The sequence below is a fragment of the Macrotis lagotis genome, chromosome X (genome assembly GCF_037893015.1).
Source record: "Macrotis lagotis isolate mMagLag1 chromosome X, bilby.v1.9.chrom.fasta, whole genome shotgun sequence".
NCBI lineage: Eukaryota > Metazoa > Chordata > Mammalia > Peramelemorphia > Peramelidae > Macrotis > Macrotis lagotis.
Window position 1 is genome coordinate 287,921,337 of NC_133666.1, and position 18,608 is coordinate 287,939,944.

Sequence of the window (18,608 nt, forward strand, 5' to 3'; positions counted from 1 at the left end):
GGCCGGCGGGGCCGGGACAGAGCGGTGACGTCCGCATGAGGAAGCGGAAGGGGAGGAGGGGCCGGCGGAGAAATGTCACCGGCTTGAAGGCGGCCGGGCTTCCCGAGCCTCCTCGGCGCCGCCGCTCGCTGCTCCTCCCGAGACGGGGGAGGCGCCGGCGGGTCCTCGCGTTCCCGCGCCCGTTGGCCCGCGGAGCCCTCGGGCGCGACGCTGAGAGCCGGGGAGCGGCTGCAGGCCGAGGCGGCGATGGCCGCCCCGGGGTCCCGCCGTGCCTGCTGAGGGGGACGCCGCGGCCCGGGTGAGTCTGCGGCCCCGGCGTGGGGGAGGGGCGGGGAGGGGCGTGCCTGCCGAGCGTCACGTGCGCCGGACCCCCAAAGTTGCGGGATCTGGGGCCGCAGGGAGCGGAGGCGTCGGAAGCCGACCGCATCACCGCGCCGGGATGACGGAGCGGACTCCGGAACTGTGGGAGCCCCCGAGGCGTGGGGGAGGGGGCGCAGGGGGCCCTGCTGCGGCCGTGCAAATAGACGGGCTTTGAGAAGACCCCCCCCCCCCCGTGAAAACGGGGCATTTGCCGAGCAAGCTCTGGGTCGCTCTGATGATTTTCCCTTAGGAAAGTGGAAGGCTGAAACATCTAGTCGTAGGATTAAACCTCAGCCCCGGCTCTTTGCTTGCGTAGCCTCTGCTCTGAGCGTGGCCGAAGCTGGACGGACGGCTTGGGAAGGGGGGTGTCGTCTTTTCCTTGTTGGAGAATTCGTGATCCCTAAGGTTGTTATTATGCCTGTAGCAGGGAAAATGAATTGTTGGTGTAGTGGCGAGGAAACAAAAGTTGCTGTTAATGATTCATACGTTATCTGGGCGATCAGGACCTGTTGAGTTTTGCTATTTTTGTTATATTTATATTAGAAATATATATTATTTATATTTATTTTACTTAAAGAACGCCAGATTTAATGCTTCTTCTACGCAGTTCATTAAACTATATTAAGTATGTAATTTTATTTTTTATGCATTTAACTTTATTATTGGGAAAGTCCCCATCCCTTTTTTTTATTAATGTGGTTTGGGAGCTTAGTCCAAAAGATTTTACTACTTTTTCATGACTCAGAAGGGCAAAAAACTATATATAAATGCGAATGGTTATATTCTCCAGGAAGAGTATATTTGTGTCAAAGAAAAACGATTTCTAAACTAAATGCAAACCATGTTGTTGTTTTTTTAATTCATTTCCTCATTCTCTTTCTTTGCACAGATCGTTGATTATTAGCTAAATTTTTATGGTCATAAAATCTTGAGGGAAGGGAGAGGTTTTTGTAAAGGTTCACTGTTTATCTGTGTAATCCATCTTGATGCCAGATTTTTCTATCACTTATAAACTATCTAAAAATTTTTCCTTCTAGTATTTTTGTATTGTTTGTGTAAGGCATAAAATTCCAATTTGTTATATCTCTTGTGTATTCCATCTCTTTTTCAGACCCGTGAAAACTTCTTTCACTTAAAAGGTATTCTAATGTTTAGATTAGTTAGAGGACTTCTAGTTTAAACATCTTGAATCATAGCTCTAGAGATCAGCTCTCAGAATAGCAGAACAGGTGTTTTGCAGACAGCATATCAGCATTATTACACTGATAAATCAGAACACCTAAACTTGTTTAATGTGGATTAACTTATTTTGCATTATATTCAGACAGTTATCATTGTCTTAACTTTTTTCTGTTTTTTCTGTTTTCTATTTAACTATTTTCTATTTCTATTGATAGTGTTCCCTAAAGCCACACCTTTTTTCCATTTTAAACTTGAATCACCAAGTCCACCAATGATCAGTGATCTTATTTTATGAAGTATTACAATTATTTTACATATTTTTTGAATATTATTTCATAAACTTTAATTATTCCTGACAATTTATCATTTAATATTTTCTGAGTAAATATAGACCCTCAATAAATTTAGCTTTTTGTACTTCACCTCACTACCATAACCTCATTTTGCTTTTGCACACAGATATATGATTCTTATTTCTATGGTCAGGATTATTTGCAAAGATAGTTATAATGACCTAGGTGAGAGAGAGAGAGAGAGAGAGAGAGAGAGAAGAGAGAGAGAGAGAGAGAGAGAGAGAGAGAGAGAAAGAGAGTGTGTGTGTGTGTGTGTGTGTGTGTTTGTATGTGTATGTGCATTAACATCTAGTTTAGATCAATAGTTTTAAAAAAAAACAACATATAAGAACTGGACCTTTTAATTGATTCACCACAATATTAATAAGATCAAGTTCTCAGTTTTTAATAATTATGTGTGAAACGTTTGATGTAGTAGAAAGACAACCCACTTTAGGGAAATTGGAACACATGGATTCAAGTCTTCCATCCCTTCTCTTTTCCCCCTCACCCCTTACATATACTGGCTCTGTACTTCCCTTAACCTCTCTCTGCTCCATGCAGACTCTTAAATTGTAAAGCAGTTTTCTGTCTGCACTAGCCAATCTACTAGCAAGTTTGACCCCAGAATGGGGTAGAGGTGGAGTGTATGAATTCTGGTGTGAATCTTATAGTAGTCAGACTCAGTTGATTTAAATTTTGCTGAGCTACTTTTTGGGGTTTTGTTCCTTTTTATTATTTGTTACAAGATATGTCAAAAGAAAACTTCATTTATAGAGTGATATTTCCTTTTGGACAGCCAATAGTTAGGTCCTGAGAATGTATCAGAAATGGTTATTAATTGATTAGCAAACTAAGGTCTCCTACTTGAGATCATACATATCCAAGTAATTCAGATCTGAAGGAGATTTTAGGGCATCTGAATTATTTATTTTATAGTCTTAATCCAAATAATTGCCTTTAATTTTGGCTTATCCAACATTCTATTTTTGATTAAGCCGTGAATGTCTTAATGTACTTATGTACATTAATGTACTTAATGTACTAATGTATGGGAAGCTTCAGGTGACTTATTAAATCACTTGTGGATCCTTTGGTTTCTTGCCCCTTCCTGCTTGGATTACTGTGGTGGTAATTCTAGAACTAATACATGCCGACGAGCCCTAATTCAGGTCTCAAAAGACAGGCTTGGATAAGCGAGCAGTGACCAGTTATCACATCTTGGCTCTTTGCCTGGTGTTGCTGGAGCAACAAGGAGCCTTGCTGATACAGGAGGGGGAATCATACTCAAAAACCAAGGAGGACTCCTGCATCATTCAGATCACCAGAAGCCCTGTTTCCTATCAAATCAATAGTGGTTTTGGAAAAGGCAAATGAAAAGGATGCCTTGGCACAACTTACCCCTCATATTAAATATTATTATATGCCAGTCATTGCACCATGAACTTGGTTGGCATGACCCTTTTGGAACACAAAGGACAACTACTAATTATCATTGTTATGATTATTACCTAAAGTTTATATATATATGTGTGTGTGTGTGTGTATGTGTGTGTGAGATTAAAATTTTCTAAAGGCTTGAATAAATTAGGGAATGTGACCTGTGCTCTCCATCATGAAACACACATATTTATGAATGATAAGTTTGAATACTCTTTCTGGATCTTTAATTTTCTCTTGTCATAGGCCTATAGAAGGTTAAAGGAGTGAAGGAATCATAGGGATTTTTTGTTGTTTCAGTTATATTCAATTCTATGTGTTCTCATTGAGGTTTTCTTAATAAAGATACTAGAGTGTGTTGCTATTTACTTTTCTAGCTCATTTTACAGTTGAATTGAGGCACACAAGGTTAAGTAACTTGCACAGGGTCACGCAACTAGTCATTGTATAGGATTGCATTTGTACTCATGAAGAAGAGTTTTTTTTTTGACTCCTTGCCTGGCACTGTTATCCATCTAGGTGCTCAGGATTTATAGAGTTAAACAATTTTTCTGCTCTTTTTCTCTCTTGGGGGTTGCTAATTTCCCCATAATCAAGTGCTAGGATTTGTCTATACCTAATGCAGTTTCTTTGTGCCAATTATTATTTTTTTCTTTACTGTTTGAGGAGTATTGATCTTTGTGATATTGCTGTTCTTGGAGATAGTGATTTTGTTGTAGTCAAACTCCACCTTGTAGAGCTCAGGGAGAGAGGAAAGAGTACAGGCCCCTTCTTTTTTGCCATCTTCATTGTTCAGAATGTAGTGGTAAAAAATTGATCAAACCTTGGGGAAATTGCTGTATTTGGTCAGGAATAAGGCTTTGGCCATATGAACCAGGGAATCTTCCCCCTAGCAGAAACTCCATTCTTTTGTGCTTTGGGGGTATAGAGATCATTCTCTTTAAAATAACTGAGTTTGGCTGTCTGAGGATTCTGCCTTTGCCCAAGAGGAAAATATTGAATGGGAGGAATTGACTCTCAGAAGAACCAGACCCCTAGAAGAAATTACAAAGGATTGTTGGTTAGGTTACTTCTGTTTAGGGAAAGAGGAAGCTCATCTGTACCATCTCCAACCTTTCACAGAGGCTGTCATAGAAAGAGATGGAATAGCTGCCTTTGCTGGAATTAGAGACTTAATTCATTTAGATTTCCCATGTCCCTTTGCAAGCTGTGGAAGTGACACCTGTTCGGCCTTCCTTGGAGCCAGAAATTGTGTAACTAGTACCTTTCCTTTCCTCCTTCCCTACATAATTCAGGAGGTCAGAGCCACAGTCACAGAGAAGAGAAAAATGTTCTTCATCCTTTGCACCACTGCTCCTGCCTTAGCCATCTAGGACAGTTATGATATGGTACTGAAGAGTGCAAAATGGGGTCTCAGTCATACCATGCATTCTGACAGCTATCATTAGTGCTCCTCAACTCCCTTACAAAGATTGTGATGGTAGATGGACAAGTGATGATTTTAAGTCCTTGGCCTTCTCAGACACTTATTTATTAGCCAAGTGCTGATTTCTGGGTCCTCAGGCCTTCTCGATTCAGTTTCTGTTAGCAGAGAAGCCTGCCTTTCATCTCTGTCCAGCTCAACTTTTAACAATCCTCCCCAGTCATCAATCTCTACTGTTCCCTCATGAACCTTGAATTTATTTCCCATTATTTTTTATCCATTATCCCAGATCTATTTGTCTCTCACTTTCCATTTTGTTATTTACAGAAAATGAGCTTTCTAGAAAATAACTTACTCCTACCACATTGAACCAGCAATCTTCATTATTCTCCTCTTTCTCCATTAGTTCTACAAGACCTTCTTTACTGCCAGTTTTCAGCAAGCAAGTTTGATAGATCCCTCTTTTTTACTTTGTCCCATATTCTTGCAGTTTACAGGTCAAAAGCCATTTTTTCCTCAAGGAGTTCAGTATCTGACTGATTTCATTCACCCCCACACATAAAGTAATTTGAAATATATTGACAGGTGGTAAGTTTAAAGAAGAAAGACTAAATTTGTATGTTTAGACCATGGCAGAAATTAGTTTTAAAAAGCTGATGCATTTTTTATTCAGTAGGAAGTATTTATTGGTTAATATGTCTATTTTGAGGACTATTTGATTGTCTAATGTAATAGTAAAATAGTATTTATAAAATGAAATTTTATTTAAATTCAAGTTTTATTTTGTCTTTTGGATTGACTATCATCACTTCTAGATTTGATTGTTTCCCTTCTCACTAGAATATTTGAACCTTAATGAAAATAGAAAGATATGTTTCTTTATCTTTTTGTCTAATTTAGAAGTACAGTAAAATGTTTTTGTGAATAAGGAATGTTTCTTTCCTTGAACCTTGTGGGTGTGTTCAGCATGGGATCTCTAGGTCAAAGGTGTATGGAACTTATAGTCACTTTCTTGGCATAATTCCAAATAAAATTTCAGAATGGCTGAACCAGTATATAGTTCCACCAGTAGTATGTATATTAGTTTTGCTTTCTTTTGGTAACCCCTCACATGGGCTCTTTCCATCTTTTATCATCTTGACTCTTCTGCTAAATGCAAAATGAATCTTCAGACTTGTTTTTATTGGTGATCTAGAACAACCTTTCATATGGTTGTTATTTGTAGTTCTTTTGAAAACTGTTGCTATCTTTTGCCCATATATCTTTTTGGTAATGACTCTTGGTCATATATCATGAGACATTTTTTAAATAATTATCTGACTACTTAATATTTTAAAGTTTACAATGCTTTGTCTCATTGATCCTCACCAAACCCTGTAGTGATAGGTACTATAGATGTTGTCTGTAAGACTTTTACTGGTGAAGAAACTGAAACTCAGAGATCTCAAGTGATTTATTGAAGGCTACAAGTATAAACTATCTGAGAAAAGATTAAAATCCAGGGTTCTCTTGCCACTCAAATCCAACATTCTTTCTGTATCTTGCTGCCTTCAAGAACTACCTCATAGGCTTTTTGTGAGAATCAAATAAGATAATGAATGTAAAGTATTTTGCAAAACCTTTAAAAGATGTTAATTTTTTTTTAAGTTATTCAACAGAATTGGACAGGGAACAACCTAAATATTCCAGGAATTGTGATTAAAAGGTTGTAGCTGAGAGGAAGAAAAAATGAGAAGATTGCACACTTAGCATTTTATTTTAAGGTTTTAATTCATCATTGGAATTTAGGTAGAAATGCTTTTTGGAAGTGATCAATGAATGATACTATCTTGAATTTTCATGAGTAAACAAAAACTGAAGGGAATTTAGGATTTAAAGCAGTAAATGTCTCAGTTCTGTCAGGGGGAGTCCTGGACTCTATTTTGGATTATTATTTTTAAGAATGAAAATAATAAAAAGATTTCTGAATGTTTTTAAAAATAAAATCTGATAACTTTTTAAAAGAATAATGTTTATATGCTATTATTGCCCCTTTTTTCTTTTTACAGTTATGATCTTTATCTTCAGATGAATAGCTTTGGTTGACCATACAATAATGAGTGGAGCAGCTTTGGGACTTGAGATCGTTTTTGTCTTTTTTCTGGCTTTATTAATACTTCACCGATATGGAGATTTTAAGAAACAACATAGACTTGTTATTGTAGCAACACTACTTGCTTGGTATCTCTGCTTTCTCATAGTTTTCATCCTGCCCTTGGATGTTAGTACGGTAAGAGTTTACATTTTCCTTGTGTCTGAGCTTGGTATACTTTATCTATTCAAGATATTTGTGTCTGTGTGTGTGTGTGTGTGTGTGTATATGTATGTATGTATGTATATGTGTGTGTGTGTGTGTCTTTATAAACAGCTAAATTGTGTAATGTCATACATATTTGAATGAAATATTCTAAATTGTATTACTTTTAAAACTATAAACAGATTTATTTAACCTGTTCTCATTTTTGACAAATATGTTTTCAACATTTTAGACAATATACAATCGATGCAAACAAGCTGCCAACTCTAGCCCTTCAGAAAATAGCAACATAACTGGATCTTACTCTACAGCTGCTCCTGTTCCAGGGTAATACTTTTGGTTTTTAATTTAAAAATGGTTTACCATTTAAAACATTGTTACTATAGCTTTCATCTAAATAATTTTTTCATATTAAAAGTTATTTTTCCCTATAGAGAGATATAACATTTATATTTAAGAGTTTGGACAAGTCGAGGAAAATATTTGAGTATGCAAGGCTCTCGTTTGGCATTAGAAACTTGTTTACCTCATCATAGTCATTTTTCCATTTACCTTGAACATCCATGAAAGTGAAAGTAATAGATTCAAAAGCAGTGGAATATGTACAAAATTTCAAAGTGAACCAGAGTATTAAAAAATTAATTGAATTTTCAAAAACTTCCAAAATTCAGAGTGAAAGTGAATCAGAATATAATTGTACTCTACTTTTAGTAAATTAATTGAATTTCTTTGAAACAATAATGTATACTGATTTTTATTTCTTCATAGACGTATTTGGCTATGCATTTGTATATTTTTAAAATTAGTTTTGTTTATTAAAAAGTGCCTGAAACTCAAAATTTTGAAGTTATTGCACCATGTCCCCCAGAATTCTGATTCCATGAAGTTCTTTTAGAAAGTATTTAAGTGACAATTTTCAAAATATGCTCCAAAAAAGATAATTTTAAAGACAGACACTTCAAATTGAAATTATGTGTTCTTTGCTGGAATAAAGTGCTTTGTTGATAAGTTATTTTTAGTCAGCATGCTGCCACTGCCATTTTGAATTGAGTGTAAAATTAATATTTATCATGGGAATGACTTAAAACAAGACTGAAATGTTATTTTAATAGAATTTAGATAAAGAAGGAAGTTCAGTTCTTATTAATATAGAATGAATTTAAGACTTGTTAAATTGCAAGCAGTTTTTAACTATTTTATTTGGGTCTTGGGGTGTTGGTGTATGGTTATATTATTAAAACAGAAGGCATCCTTGTTTCAAGCCATGGAGCTATATCCCTGATGGAATCATGCCAATTTTCTGGCGTGTTGTATATTGGACATCACAGTTTTTAACATGGTAAGTGATGGATGTTTCTATTTTGACTTCCTTCTCTTTCCAGTGTTCAATAAAATTTCACATTAGGATTTAGCCAAGTGTTAATAACATGGAAGAAACTATTTATTAGCTATTTCCTGAGTATTTTCTTTAATGTATGTGCCAGTTTATAATTTTTGATAAAGTATAGTGATGCTAACTTTGTAGCTGCTACTCCATTCTAGGATCCTAATGTGTCCTAAGTTTTTCTTTTTGGAGGACCAGATCTATGACTTGCTGGTGTGGGGAACTCCCAGTGTGTAAACTCCTGCTAATATAGATATGCCACTCAGTTCAGTAACTTCAAGTCTTAGAGGAATTACCAAGGGGATGAGAAGTTTGAGTCTTTTGTCCATTACAAAACCAGAATATATCAGAATTAGAATTAGAACCCAGACCATCCCATTATGTATACTACATTGTATTTTACTATATTCCTTCTTCTTGAGAGAGATTATATTACTTTTAAGATATTAAATGTATTGAAATTTGGATCAAAATGTAAGCATAAGAAAAATTACATATCTACTATTAATTAAAAATACGCATAGAAATGAGAATGACTATATTGAGCTTAGTTTGTGATTTTCTAGAAACAACATCCCATTGGCCAGTTATATGTATGTTTTATATATATATTCTCCAGCTATGAGCTGTGAAGTCAGGCAGACTAGATAAATATTTTACACATTTAAAAATGAGGAAACTGAAGTTAACTAACTTGCCCAAGGACATAGAGCTAGTATTGGCAGACAAAGGTACAAACCCATCTAGATATACTCTTAAACTCTTAATTTGAGAATATGATACTTATTTTATTATATTATAGTAATGACAATAAAAATATCAAGTAGATGAAATTAAGTAATTTTGTGCTCTTTGCTTCTCCCCCCCTTCTTATTTTAGGATCCTGTTACCTTTTATGCAATCTTATGCAAGATCAGGAGGATTTTCCATTACTGGAAAGATCAAAACAGCACTGATTGAGAATGCAATTTATTATGGCACCTATTTGCTGATTTTTGGAGCATTTTTAATTTATGTAGCTGTAAATCCGAATTTGCACTTAGAATGGTAAGAATGATATTATTAAGTAAAGAAACAAAAATAATCCTAGGTTTGTGGCTTTTGTCCCCCCAATTTGTGTTTTTGCATTAGAGATTTCATAGAATAAAACAAAATTGTACTTCTCACTGAGTCATAAAATAGAAGTCTATACATATTGTTAATTTAAAAATAGACATTTAGTCTCAATGCAGATATTGTTAACTGTGCTTTTTAAATGATCAAATTCATTTTGCTGGTTTTAAATTTTTTTCTAGTATTCTGATCTAAGTCCATTTCCAAATAAATCACATTAGTAGTGATTCACAAATATATTTTGATGTTATAAAAGTACTTCAATCTAATTTGTTCAAAATAGACAGGTACATTCATTTGAATAATGATTATGGGAATCACAGCATTTGGAAGAGATTGAGAGCAAAGGAAGTAGAGGCTCCTAAAAATAGATGGTTTTCTGTAGGAGCTTAATTAACAGAAAAGAAAACTTAGAGATGGTAGAATTAAATGAGGGTTTTTTGAGGATGGATTAGATTTGATTGTATTTATAGTCAGCAAGGAAAGAACCAAGAAATAAGATAGGGAGAGATTGAAGATAAGAGAGGGGAATAGTAATAGAGGCAATATTTAAGAGAAGCAAGGAAGTTTGATTAAGTAGTTGTCCATGATAATATATAAGAGCAATCTCTTTATCTGAGAACAAGAGAAGATGGTGGGGGAAGATGTATGTGCAGTGGAAGATGATAAGGAGAGAAATGAGATCTCAAGGCAGATCTGAGGTCATCAGTAGACAGTTAAAGACAAGGCTACTTGAGGAGAGACAAGGTTTGAAACAACCAATGTAGAAAATAGATTATGGAAGAGCAGAATGATTGCTTTCCTGCAGTAAGAACCTAGTTGGAATTAGGTAACATAGATTTATTTGGATTGCTTTTTTTTCTTAAAAATATTTTTTTTTACCTTCAGTTTAAATTTTGAGTTTCAAATTCTCTTCCTCCAACCCTTTTCTTACCCCTTCAGATATGATAAACAACTTGATACCAGTTACATAGTGTGGTCATTCTAAAACATTTTCATATTAGCTATGTTTCCAAAAATAAATAAAATGGAAAAATATTATTCCATTTGGTCTCAGAGGGTGTATCTAGGACAATTGGTGTTTGGGTTAAATGGTAAAAAAATATTTCCATTAATTAGAGCAGTCTGAAATAAAGAAATTACTTCCTTGAAGGAGGGAGAAAGTTCTATCTTGGGTGATATTCAAATATTTATTCATTCATTCATCTGTCAAAGTGAAATTATAGGGGGCAGCTAGGTGGCGCAATGGATAAAACACCGGCCCTGGAGTCAGGAGTACCTGGGTTCAAATCCGGTCTCAGACACTTAATAATTACCTAGCTGTGTGGCCTTGGGCAAGCCACTTAACCCATTTGCCTTGCAAAAAAAACCCTAAAAAAAATGAAATTATAGAAATAATCATTTGATCATGATTTCTTCTCCTTAGGAGTCAGCTTCAAACAATTGGAATAGCTGCTGCCAATACATGGGGCCTGTTTCTTCTTGTTTTATTATTGGGGTATGGGTTGGTGGAAATTCCTCGGTCCCATTGGAATGGAGCTAAGAGAGGGTACCTACTCATGAAGACATATTTCAAGGCTGCCAAACTGATGACTGAGAAAGCAGATGCTGAAGAGAATTTAGAGGATATAATGGAAGTAAGTAAATATTCCTGAATTCTAGTTAACTATTTCTACCTGAAAGCACTGGGAAAATTACCTGTATTGCCAAGTTTTTGTTTTTTTTTAACTAATGTGCTGGTGGACTTAGGACTCTGAAAATTGGGCAGCAGAAAATCCTTCAAGATAATTTGAACCTGCACAGGCAAGATATTCCCTCTCATCATTATATTTGAAGAAAGTTCAGAGGTTAAGAACAAAAAGCTCATATCAAAACCCCAGGGCTAACCTGGTAGATAATTACGTAAATAGTGATATTCATTTATTGCTTTAAGATTTACAAATACTTGCCACAGACGTCTGAGAGATATTAAATTCTTAAGGTAATAGGTAAGTCATTTACTATTGAATATTTTTTAAACTTTCATTAAACTTTATTTCAGCTAATATTCACTTGTATCCTTCCCACCTCCCCCTCCCAAATATTGGGAAAGGGGGATAATACAAACATGCACAGTCTAACTAAATAAATTCTTATTTTGACCAGGTCCAATATTGTGTCTTACTCTATTTCTTGAATCCATCACCTTTGTTAAATCATTTATTCTTGGAGTTATGACTGGTCACTGAATAGATCAGACTTCTTAAGTCTTTTCCTGAATGTTTTCATAAAATTGTTCTGGTTCTGCTTACTTCACTCTGCATTACTTTATAAAACTTCTTGTGTTTTTCTTGAAACCATCTTATTCATCTGCAAGACACCATGTTTCTTACCCTCCTTAATTTTTTCATACTTTGCTACTTCCAAAAGAGTTATTATATATTTGTGCATATAGTTCCTTTTCTTCTTCCTTTGATCTCTTTGGGTTATAGGCCTGATGTGTTACTTACTGAGCCAACCAGTATGTACTAGTATATTGACTTTGGGAGAAGAGTTCCAAATTTTTTTCAAGAATGATTTATAAATCCAACAACAGTGTATCAGTGTGCCTGTTATTCAAAAGTCCCTCCAATATTTTCCCTTTTTCCTTATCTTTGCTCAGAATTGCTTTAATTTTCAGTTCTTTGATTATTAGTGATTTAGACCATTTTCCTTTGCAAACTATCTATTATTGCCCTTGGACCTTTTGTCTGTTGACAAAATACCTTTAGTTCTTATAATTTAAATCAGATCCTCATATACATCTTGGAAGTGAAAACTTTTATCCAAAACAACTTGCGGCAAGAAATTTTCCCCCAGTTAAAAATCTCTTTCCTTTTAATTTTAAGTACATATGCCTCTAGTAATGCTAAATCTTTTTTATGTAATCACAGTTGTCAGTTTTATCTTCCACAATGCCATAAGTCTTATGAATGCCTCTTCTTGTATGTAAATTATAGATAATAATATGCTGAAGCCTGTTTATATCTAGTATGCATTTTTCTGGTTTTTTCATTTTCACTTGCAATTTTGAATCTTGAGATATTGTTGTCACATGGTTTGCAACCATATTAAATTACTGGTATTAAGCAATAATTCACATTTCTGTAGTGTGAAAGGATTTATGAAGTGCTTTCCTTACATTACCTACCTATAAGGGGTATGGGTAGTAGTATTAAAAAAGATAGATTGTTTGGCAATGAACTGCTAAGAGTTTTAGTGAACTACACACTCAAAGAGTCAACAGTATGATGTGATAAGTAGAATAGCTAATGCTCTCCTAAGTTTCATTAACATGGACAGTAGTGTCAAGTGATGACGGAGGAGATCACTTTATTGAATTCAAAGAATCATAGAATCTCAGTTAAAAGGAAAGTCACAGAACTTTGGCCAATCCACATGTGAAACATACACAGTTCATTTATCTAGCTTTTTCTTGATGAGACCTCTCAAGGGAATGGAAGACTCCTTTCTTAATGTAACCTAAGATTTCATTAGTTTTTTTTGTCTGCCATATTGTGTTTTTAATTTATATTTATCTTATAAAATATATATTTTTTAAAAAACTATTTTTTTTATTAATTGCTGGGACCAGTTATCTTACCTCCACCTTATATTTTCAAAGCTGGTTTTTAAATTCAATTATAAGATTTTACTTATCAACATTAAATTTCATCTTTTTAATATTTGATTAATTGTTCCAGCCCATCAAGATTTTAAGAGGTAGAGAGGGGCTAGCTGCCATCCAGTGTCAGCTATCCCTCTCAGCTTTGTGCCATTTGAATATTTGATAAGCACGCCTCTATCCTGGTTACTAATAATTAAACCTCACAGAACAGAGCATAGGTGCCACAGTGATTCTTTAATCTTTGGGGTACTCAGGAAAATTAGGTGGACAATGATCCCTGGAGTCAGAAGGACCTTAATTCAAATCCATCCCCAGACACTTAATAATTACCTAGTTGTGTGACCTTGGGCAAGTCACTTAACCCTATTGCCTTACAAAAAGCCAAAAAGAAATCTTTGGGGTACTACTGGAGACCAACATTGAATAGTTAATAGTATACTTTGAATCTGGTCATTCTAGCTAGTTCTTAATTCACTTAACTATTATGTAACCCATATCTTTCCTTTTCTTTTTTAAACAAGAATAGCATAAGACACTGTCAAATGTCTTGCTCAGATGTTGGTAAACTCTACCTAAATCCTTCTGATTTACTAATCTGGTCATCTTGTGAAAGGGATTGGAACCTCTTTCTGTCATGAGCTGTCCTTGATAAAGTCATGATACTTTTTATTACTACTTTCAGTAATTATCCCTATAATATTATTTTATTTTTAGTTTTAGTTTTTAGTTTTTACAAGGCAATGGAGTTAAGTGACTTGTCCAAGATCACACAGCTAGGTAATTATTAAGTATTTGAGATCAGATTTGAACTCAGGTTCTCCTGACTCCAGGGCTGGTGCTCTAACAACTGTGCCACCTAGCTGCCCCTCTAATATTATTTTCTAGAATTTCGCTGGGAATCTATATCAGGTTATCTGGTCCAAGTTTACAGACTCATTCTCTTCACTTTTTTGAAAATCTAGTCCATATATTATCCTGTTATCCACAATGATTTTTATTTATATGGTATTAAAAATTTTTTAATGTCTTTTAATCAAAATCTGCCTTTCTTCTTCCTTCTTTAATCAAGAACTCAATAAAAGCAAAAATCATTACAAACAAGTGAATCAAAACATTTTTCACTTTGATCATGATCCCCTAAAATATTTGTCTCATTCTGCATCCTTCATCTGTCTGGAGGGAGGTGGCACCTTTTATCTTTAGTCTTCTGGAATCCTGATTGATCATTATGCTAATAAGAGTTCAGCATAATAATTTATGAACATCCCTTCAGATTCCTATTCTTTGTCACCTACAAATACATCCTTTTACTTGCTTCCATTCCTTAATTGGCCCTTCTAATTTTCCCTCACCTCTTCTTCTTTCTTTTCTTTTAAAAATCCTTTCTTTTATCTTTTTTTTGAGTAAATTGAAATTCTCTTTTCAGAGACAATTATATCTATTTATGAATGTGTGTGTGTGTGTATGTGTAGGTATTCCTTCTTTTAATTAATTCAGATGAGAATGAGGTCCAAGTGTCATCTGCTCCCTCCCATTCTCCCTTTCTTCTTCATATACATGACTATTTGTGCTACCCTGATTTTGTGATATAATTTTCCCTTTCATTCCCCTTGCTGCCCCTTCATTCCTCTTTTCCTCTCTTACCAGTCTTTTCTTAAGCTCAAAGCATAACAGAACAACTCCCACACCTTGTTTTAACTGGACTTCCCTTCTCACCCCTGATGATGATAAGTCTCACAGGGAACACTTGTAGCACTTCATCCTTGTATATGAAATCAATAGTTTTATCTGTATATAATCCTTTATCACTTTTAGTTTATGTTTACCTTGTGTTATTTCTCTTTATTCCTGCATTAAATTTGAAAGTTTATTTTCAGATATAATCCTTCCATCAGGAATGCTTGGGAAGTCCATTTTACCTCCTGTAGCATTGTACTCAATTTTTCTGGGCAAGGTATTCTTGACTCATATCCTTTACCTTCAGGAATATAATTTTTTGTGTTTTAGGTTCATTTAATTGTGGTGGCTATTAAATCATATAAGATCCTGACAGTGTCTTCTCAGTACTTATTCTTTCTGAGTGCTTGTAATAGTTTTTTCTTTGACCTGGAAGCTCTAGATTTTGACTCTGACATTTTCATTTTGTTTGTGTGTTGTTTTTTTTTTCCTACAGGAGATAGTCATTAAAGTCTTTCTATTTCTACTTTGCCCCTCTGGTTCTAAGAGATCTTTGCAGTTTTCTTTTAAGATTTCTTGAAATATATTAGGTGTTTTCTTTTGTGTGGCCTAAAAGGTAATCTAATGATTCTTAAAATATTTCTCCTCAGCCAGTTCTCAGGATCATTTGTATTTGGTATATCATTTTCTTTCTTTTTTTTCAGCCTTTTGACTTTTATTTGAATATTTCTTATGGCCCTCATGAAGACATTGGGTTCCATTTGGTTCATTATGATTTTCAGGAAATTTGTTGCTTGGGCAACATTTTGTACCTATTGCCAAGCTGTTAATTCCCTTTCAATTTGTTTTTTTAACCAATTGGTGCAATAGAGGTTAAATGACTTGCCCAGGATCACACTGCTAATACATGTACATGTCTTGAGATTTGAGCTCAGGTCCTCCTGACTCCCAAGTATTCTAAATACTATGTCACCTAGTAGCCCCTTTCCATTTCTTTTTCAGTTTTTTCCTCAAGGACTCTCATTCCATTTATAAAAATGTTTTTAACTTATTTTTTAAAACTTTTGTTCATCTATTCAAGGAATACTAGTTGTGTTTGTAAGCTATGTTTTTCTCTGAGGCATTGCTTGTAATTTTGAAATTATGGTGGGCTTCTTTTATTAACTCTTTCTTCCCTCCTACTTCCCAACTTGATGTTAGGACTGGGTCTTACCACACTTTTGGAGGTAAGATCTGAATTGATCCTGTTGCTCTTTCTTTGAGTATTGGATGTTGCAATATTCTAGACTGTCAGAGCTAGACTGGTGACTGGCAATCTTTTCATTGTCCCCAAAGGGTTTCAGATCCAGGGCATAATCTGACTGCTACTTCCCTGATCTAAACCTTCTAAGTTTTTAACCTGTGTTGAATCTGAGCAAGAGTAGATGCTACTGTACTACATCTCATTATCCAGCTGGAAATTTATTTTGGTTTAGAATAGCATAATTATAGGTTCCTCTTTGTTTTTAGATTTCTACCTTAGTTCTTTTTCTGTAGCATAGGCCAAATGCTAGAAGAGAGAATTTTTCTGAGATTGGGTCCTAAACTGCACTAACACCATTGCAGCTGCTGATTTCTGAAGTTTCTCCTTTGCCAGTGTAGCACCCTATACTTCCTTACTTGATATCAAAGCCCCTGAATACATGGCCCCCTTCTCAGTCTGCCCTGGAACTGTGAAGTGGGAAGCAAAGTTGTAAGTTGGCAACTTGTCCCCATTGCAGAGCCCTCTTTTACCCCAGTTTATAACCTCCTCCTACTCATTGAAGTGGTCTAGGTACCAATATGCTTGTGGTCCAACACTGTCTACAGTGTTTGCAGACCTTCCTGTCAATTTTTTTTTGCTGAATATAGGACTCACTGTGATTCTTTCTGGATTTTCCCATTGAGATTTAGTCTGGTACATATTCTGGATCTGTTTGTAGCAGTTTCTCGAGGGGAAACCCATCATACTGTTTGCCATCTTGGCTCTGCCCCCTCAGTGATCTTTGAGAGTTCATTGACTGATTGATCAGTACATTCTAATTCTTTCATTATCTTAGGAAGAGTTCATTGAGTCCTTGGGATGATTTAATTTATTAAAGACTGCTTGTTGTGGGCTCTTGAGTATCAACTGTTTTTTTTTTTCCTTTCTAGTCCAAAGGTCTTTCTTCTTGACAGAAAATGAAAGCAAAACAAGAATTCACAGCAGTATTTTCTTTCTGTAATTGTTTACTCTTTAACTTTCCTCACAAGTCTTGACTTCTTTCTAAATTTATATACTCTTGACATTCTAGAGAGAATTTTGGTAGACTTTGGTAGCCATCTTTCCATTGTGAGTTGCTTCTAGTTCCTTTTAAATCCTAATTGATTGGTTGTCACCTAATTCTTACTTAAACAGTAAGTTTCAGTAGCAAAGGGAACATTGCCTTGCAGAGTAGCTTTTTCTATTTTCTTTTTTTGGTGACTCCAGTTGTTGAAAACTTAATCTCTATATCAAGCAGAAATGTGTCTCTGTTACATACTGTCCATTGCCTTCTGGAGATTAAAATAAACCTAATGCCAACATGTTTCTCTTTCTCTGTCTCTCTCTTTCTCCCAGGAGAGAGGGAACACTAGAATCTTGGCATTAGAATCTTCTTTTTAATAAATTAAATTCTTTTCAATTAACAAAAATCTATTGTTACCCTTTTCCAAACATCCCATTGGTAAAAAAAAACAAAACAAAAACAAACAACACTGCAAATGTGCATGGACAAACCCCACAAGATCTTCTAAGCTTAATGCTGTTTTCTGCGTGACAACCTTTCATGTGGGTGGGTGGGTGAATGGTGGATGGATGATGAATGCATGAATGGCTGAATGAATGGATATTAATATATTTAGACAGCTATCATTTTCTTATCATGCTTAATGTCTCCAGTTCCCCAACTCACTAAAGCATTTGACAATGGCCAACTCTGAAACTTCCTGACCATGCTCTGTATGTGTAATTTTCCCTTGACACTCTTAAAATTTGACTAACATTTATGTAATGCTTTTCTTATTAAAGACTATAGTTTGAATCCTCAATTTGTAGTAACTTTTTTGGCAACTTTGTTACACACTGTTAATTAGCTTTAGAAAAGGACCTTATAACTCAATTCAGAACATACTCCTCATTTTTTATCTATCTTCAATTTCTGCAGTTGAAATTTTGATTCTAAGAGTAGCATTTCATAAACAAAGCAAAGATATTTTTATTGAACTTTTTTGTAAAATTTATGGGAAAGCATTAGGAATATGGAGTGGCATATCAAATATTGCTCACATCAGAGATAGAAGCTCAAAGATAAAGAGTTCACTTTTATGCAATTTTCTTAGGTTCTGGCTCATTGTTTAGCCTGGTTGAGATCCTTTTTAGATTCTTAACTCTTTCATTCAGTATATTCACTTCCCCTCACATCTTCAGCATGTGAACCTGAAAGGTAAAGAAATAGTATCCTGGTTCTATTTTGTTTACTTTTGGAACTGGGGCCATGTGAAAGGGGGAAGCTGGGGGCATTCATATTGTACCACTAGAGGTGAGATTATTGGACTGACACAAGATGAATCAGAGCAAACACATTAATCAAGAACAAAAGTCAGAGGTTTGAAGTCCATCAGCTACCATTGGAATTCTAACCATAAACAATGTCAACTAGCTATTTGGTAGCATTATTTCCATGACCCACCAGACAGCTTCTATTTGTGGATTCTAG

General features: G+C 35.3%; 1 protein-coding gene across 2 annotated transcripts in view; it reads left to right on the forward strand.

Moving 5' to 3' along the window:
• The first annotated feature begins 197 nt into the window (after positions 1-197).
• LMBRD2 (LMBR1 domain containing 2) overlaps positions 198-18,608 on the forward strand; it is a 56,692-nt gene continuing 38,281 nt past the window's right edge. Inside the window, exons 1-6 of one of the 2 annotated variants that reach the window (XM_074206905.1) lie at positions 198-298; positions 6,786-7,006; positions 7,266-7,360; positions 8,277-8,372; positions 9,297-9,464; positions 10,957-11,167. In XM_074206905.1, the coding sequence (XP_074063006.1) occupies positions 6,833-7,006; positions 7,266-7,360; positions 8,277-8,372; positions 9,297-9,464; positions 10,957-11,167 (744 nt within the window). In that variant the 5' untranslated portion in view covers positions 198-298; positions 6,786-6,832. The remainder of the gene's footprint in view (positions 299-6,785; positions 7,007-7,265; positions 7,361-8,276; positions 8,373-9,296; positions 9,465-10,956; positions 11,168-18,608) is intronic. The other variant, XM_074206904.1, reaches the window with a different exon arrangement.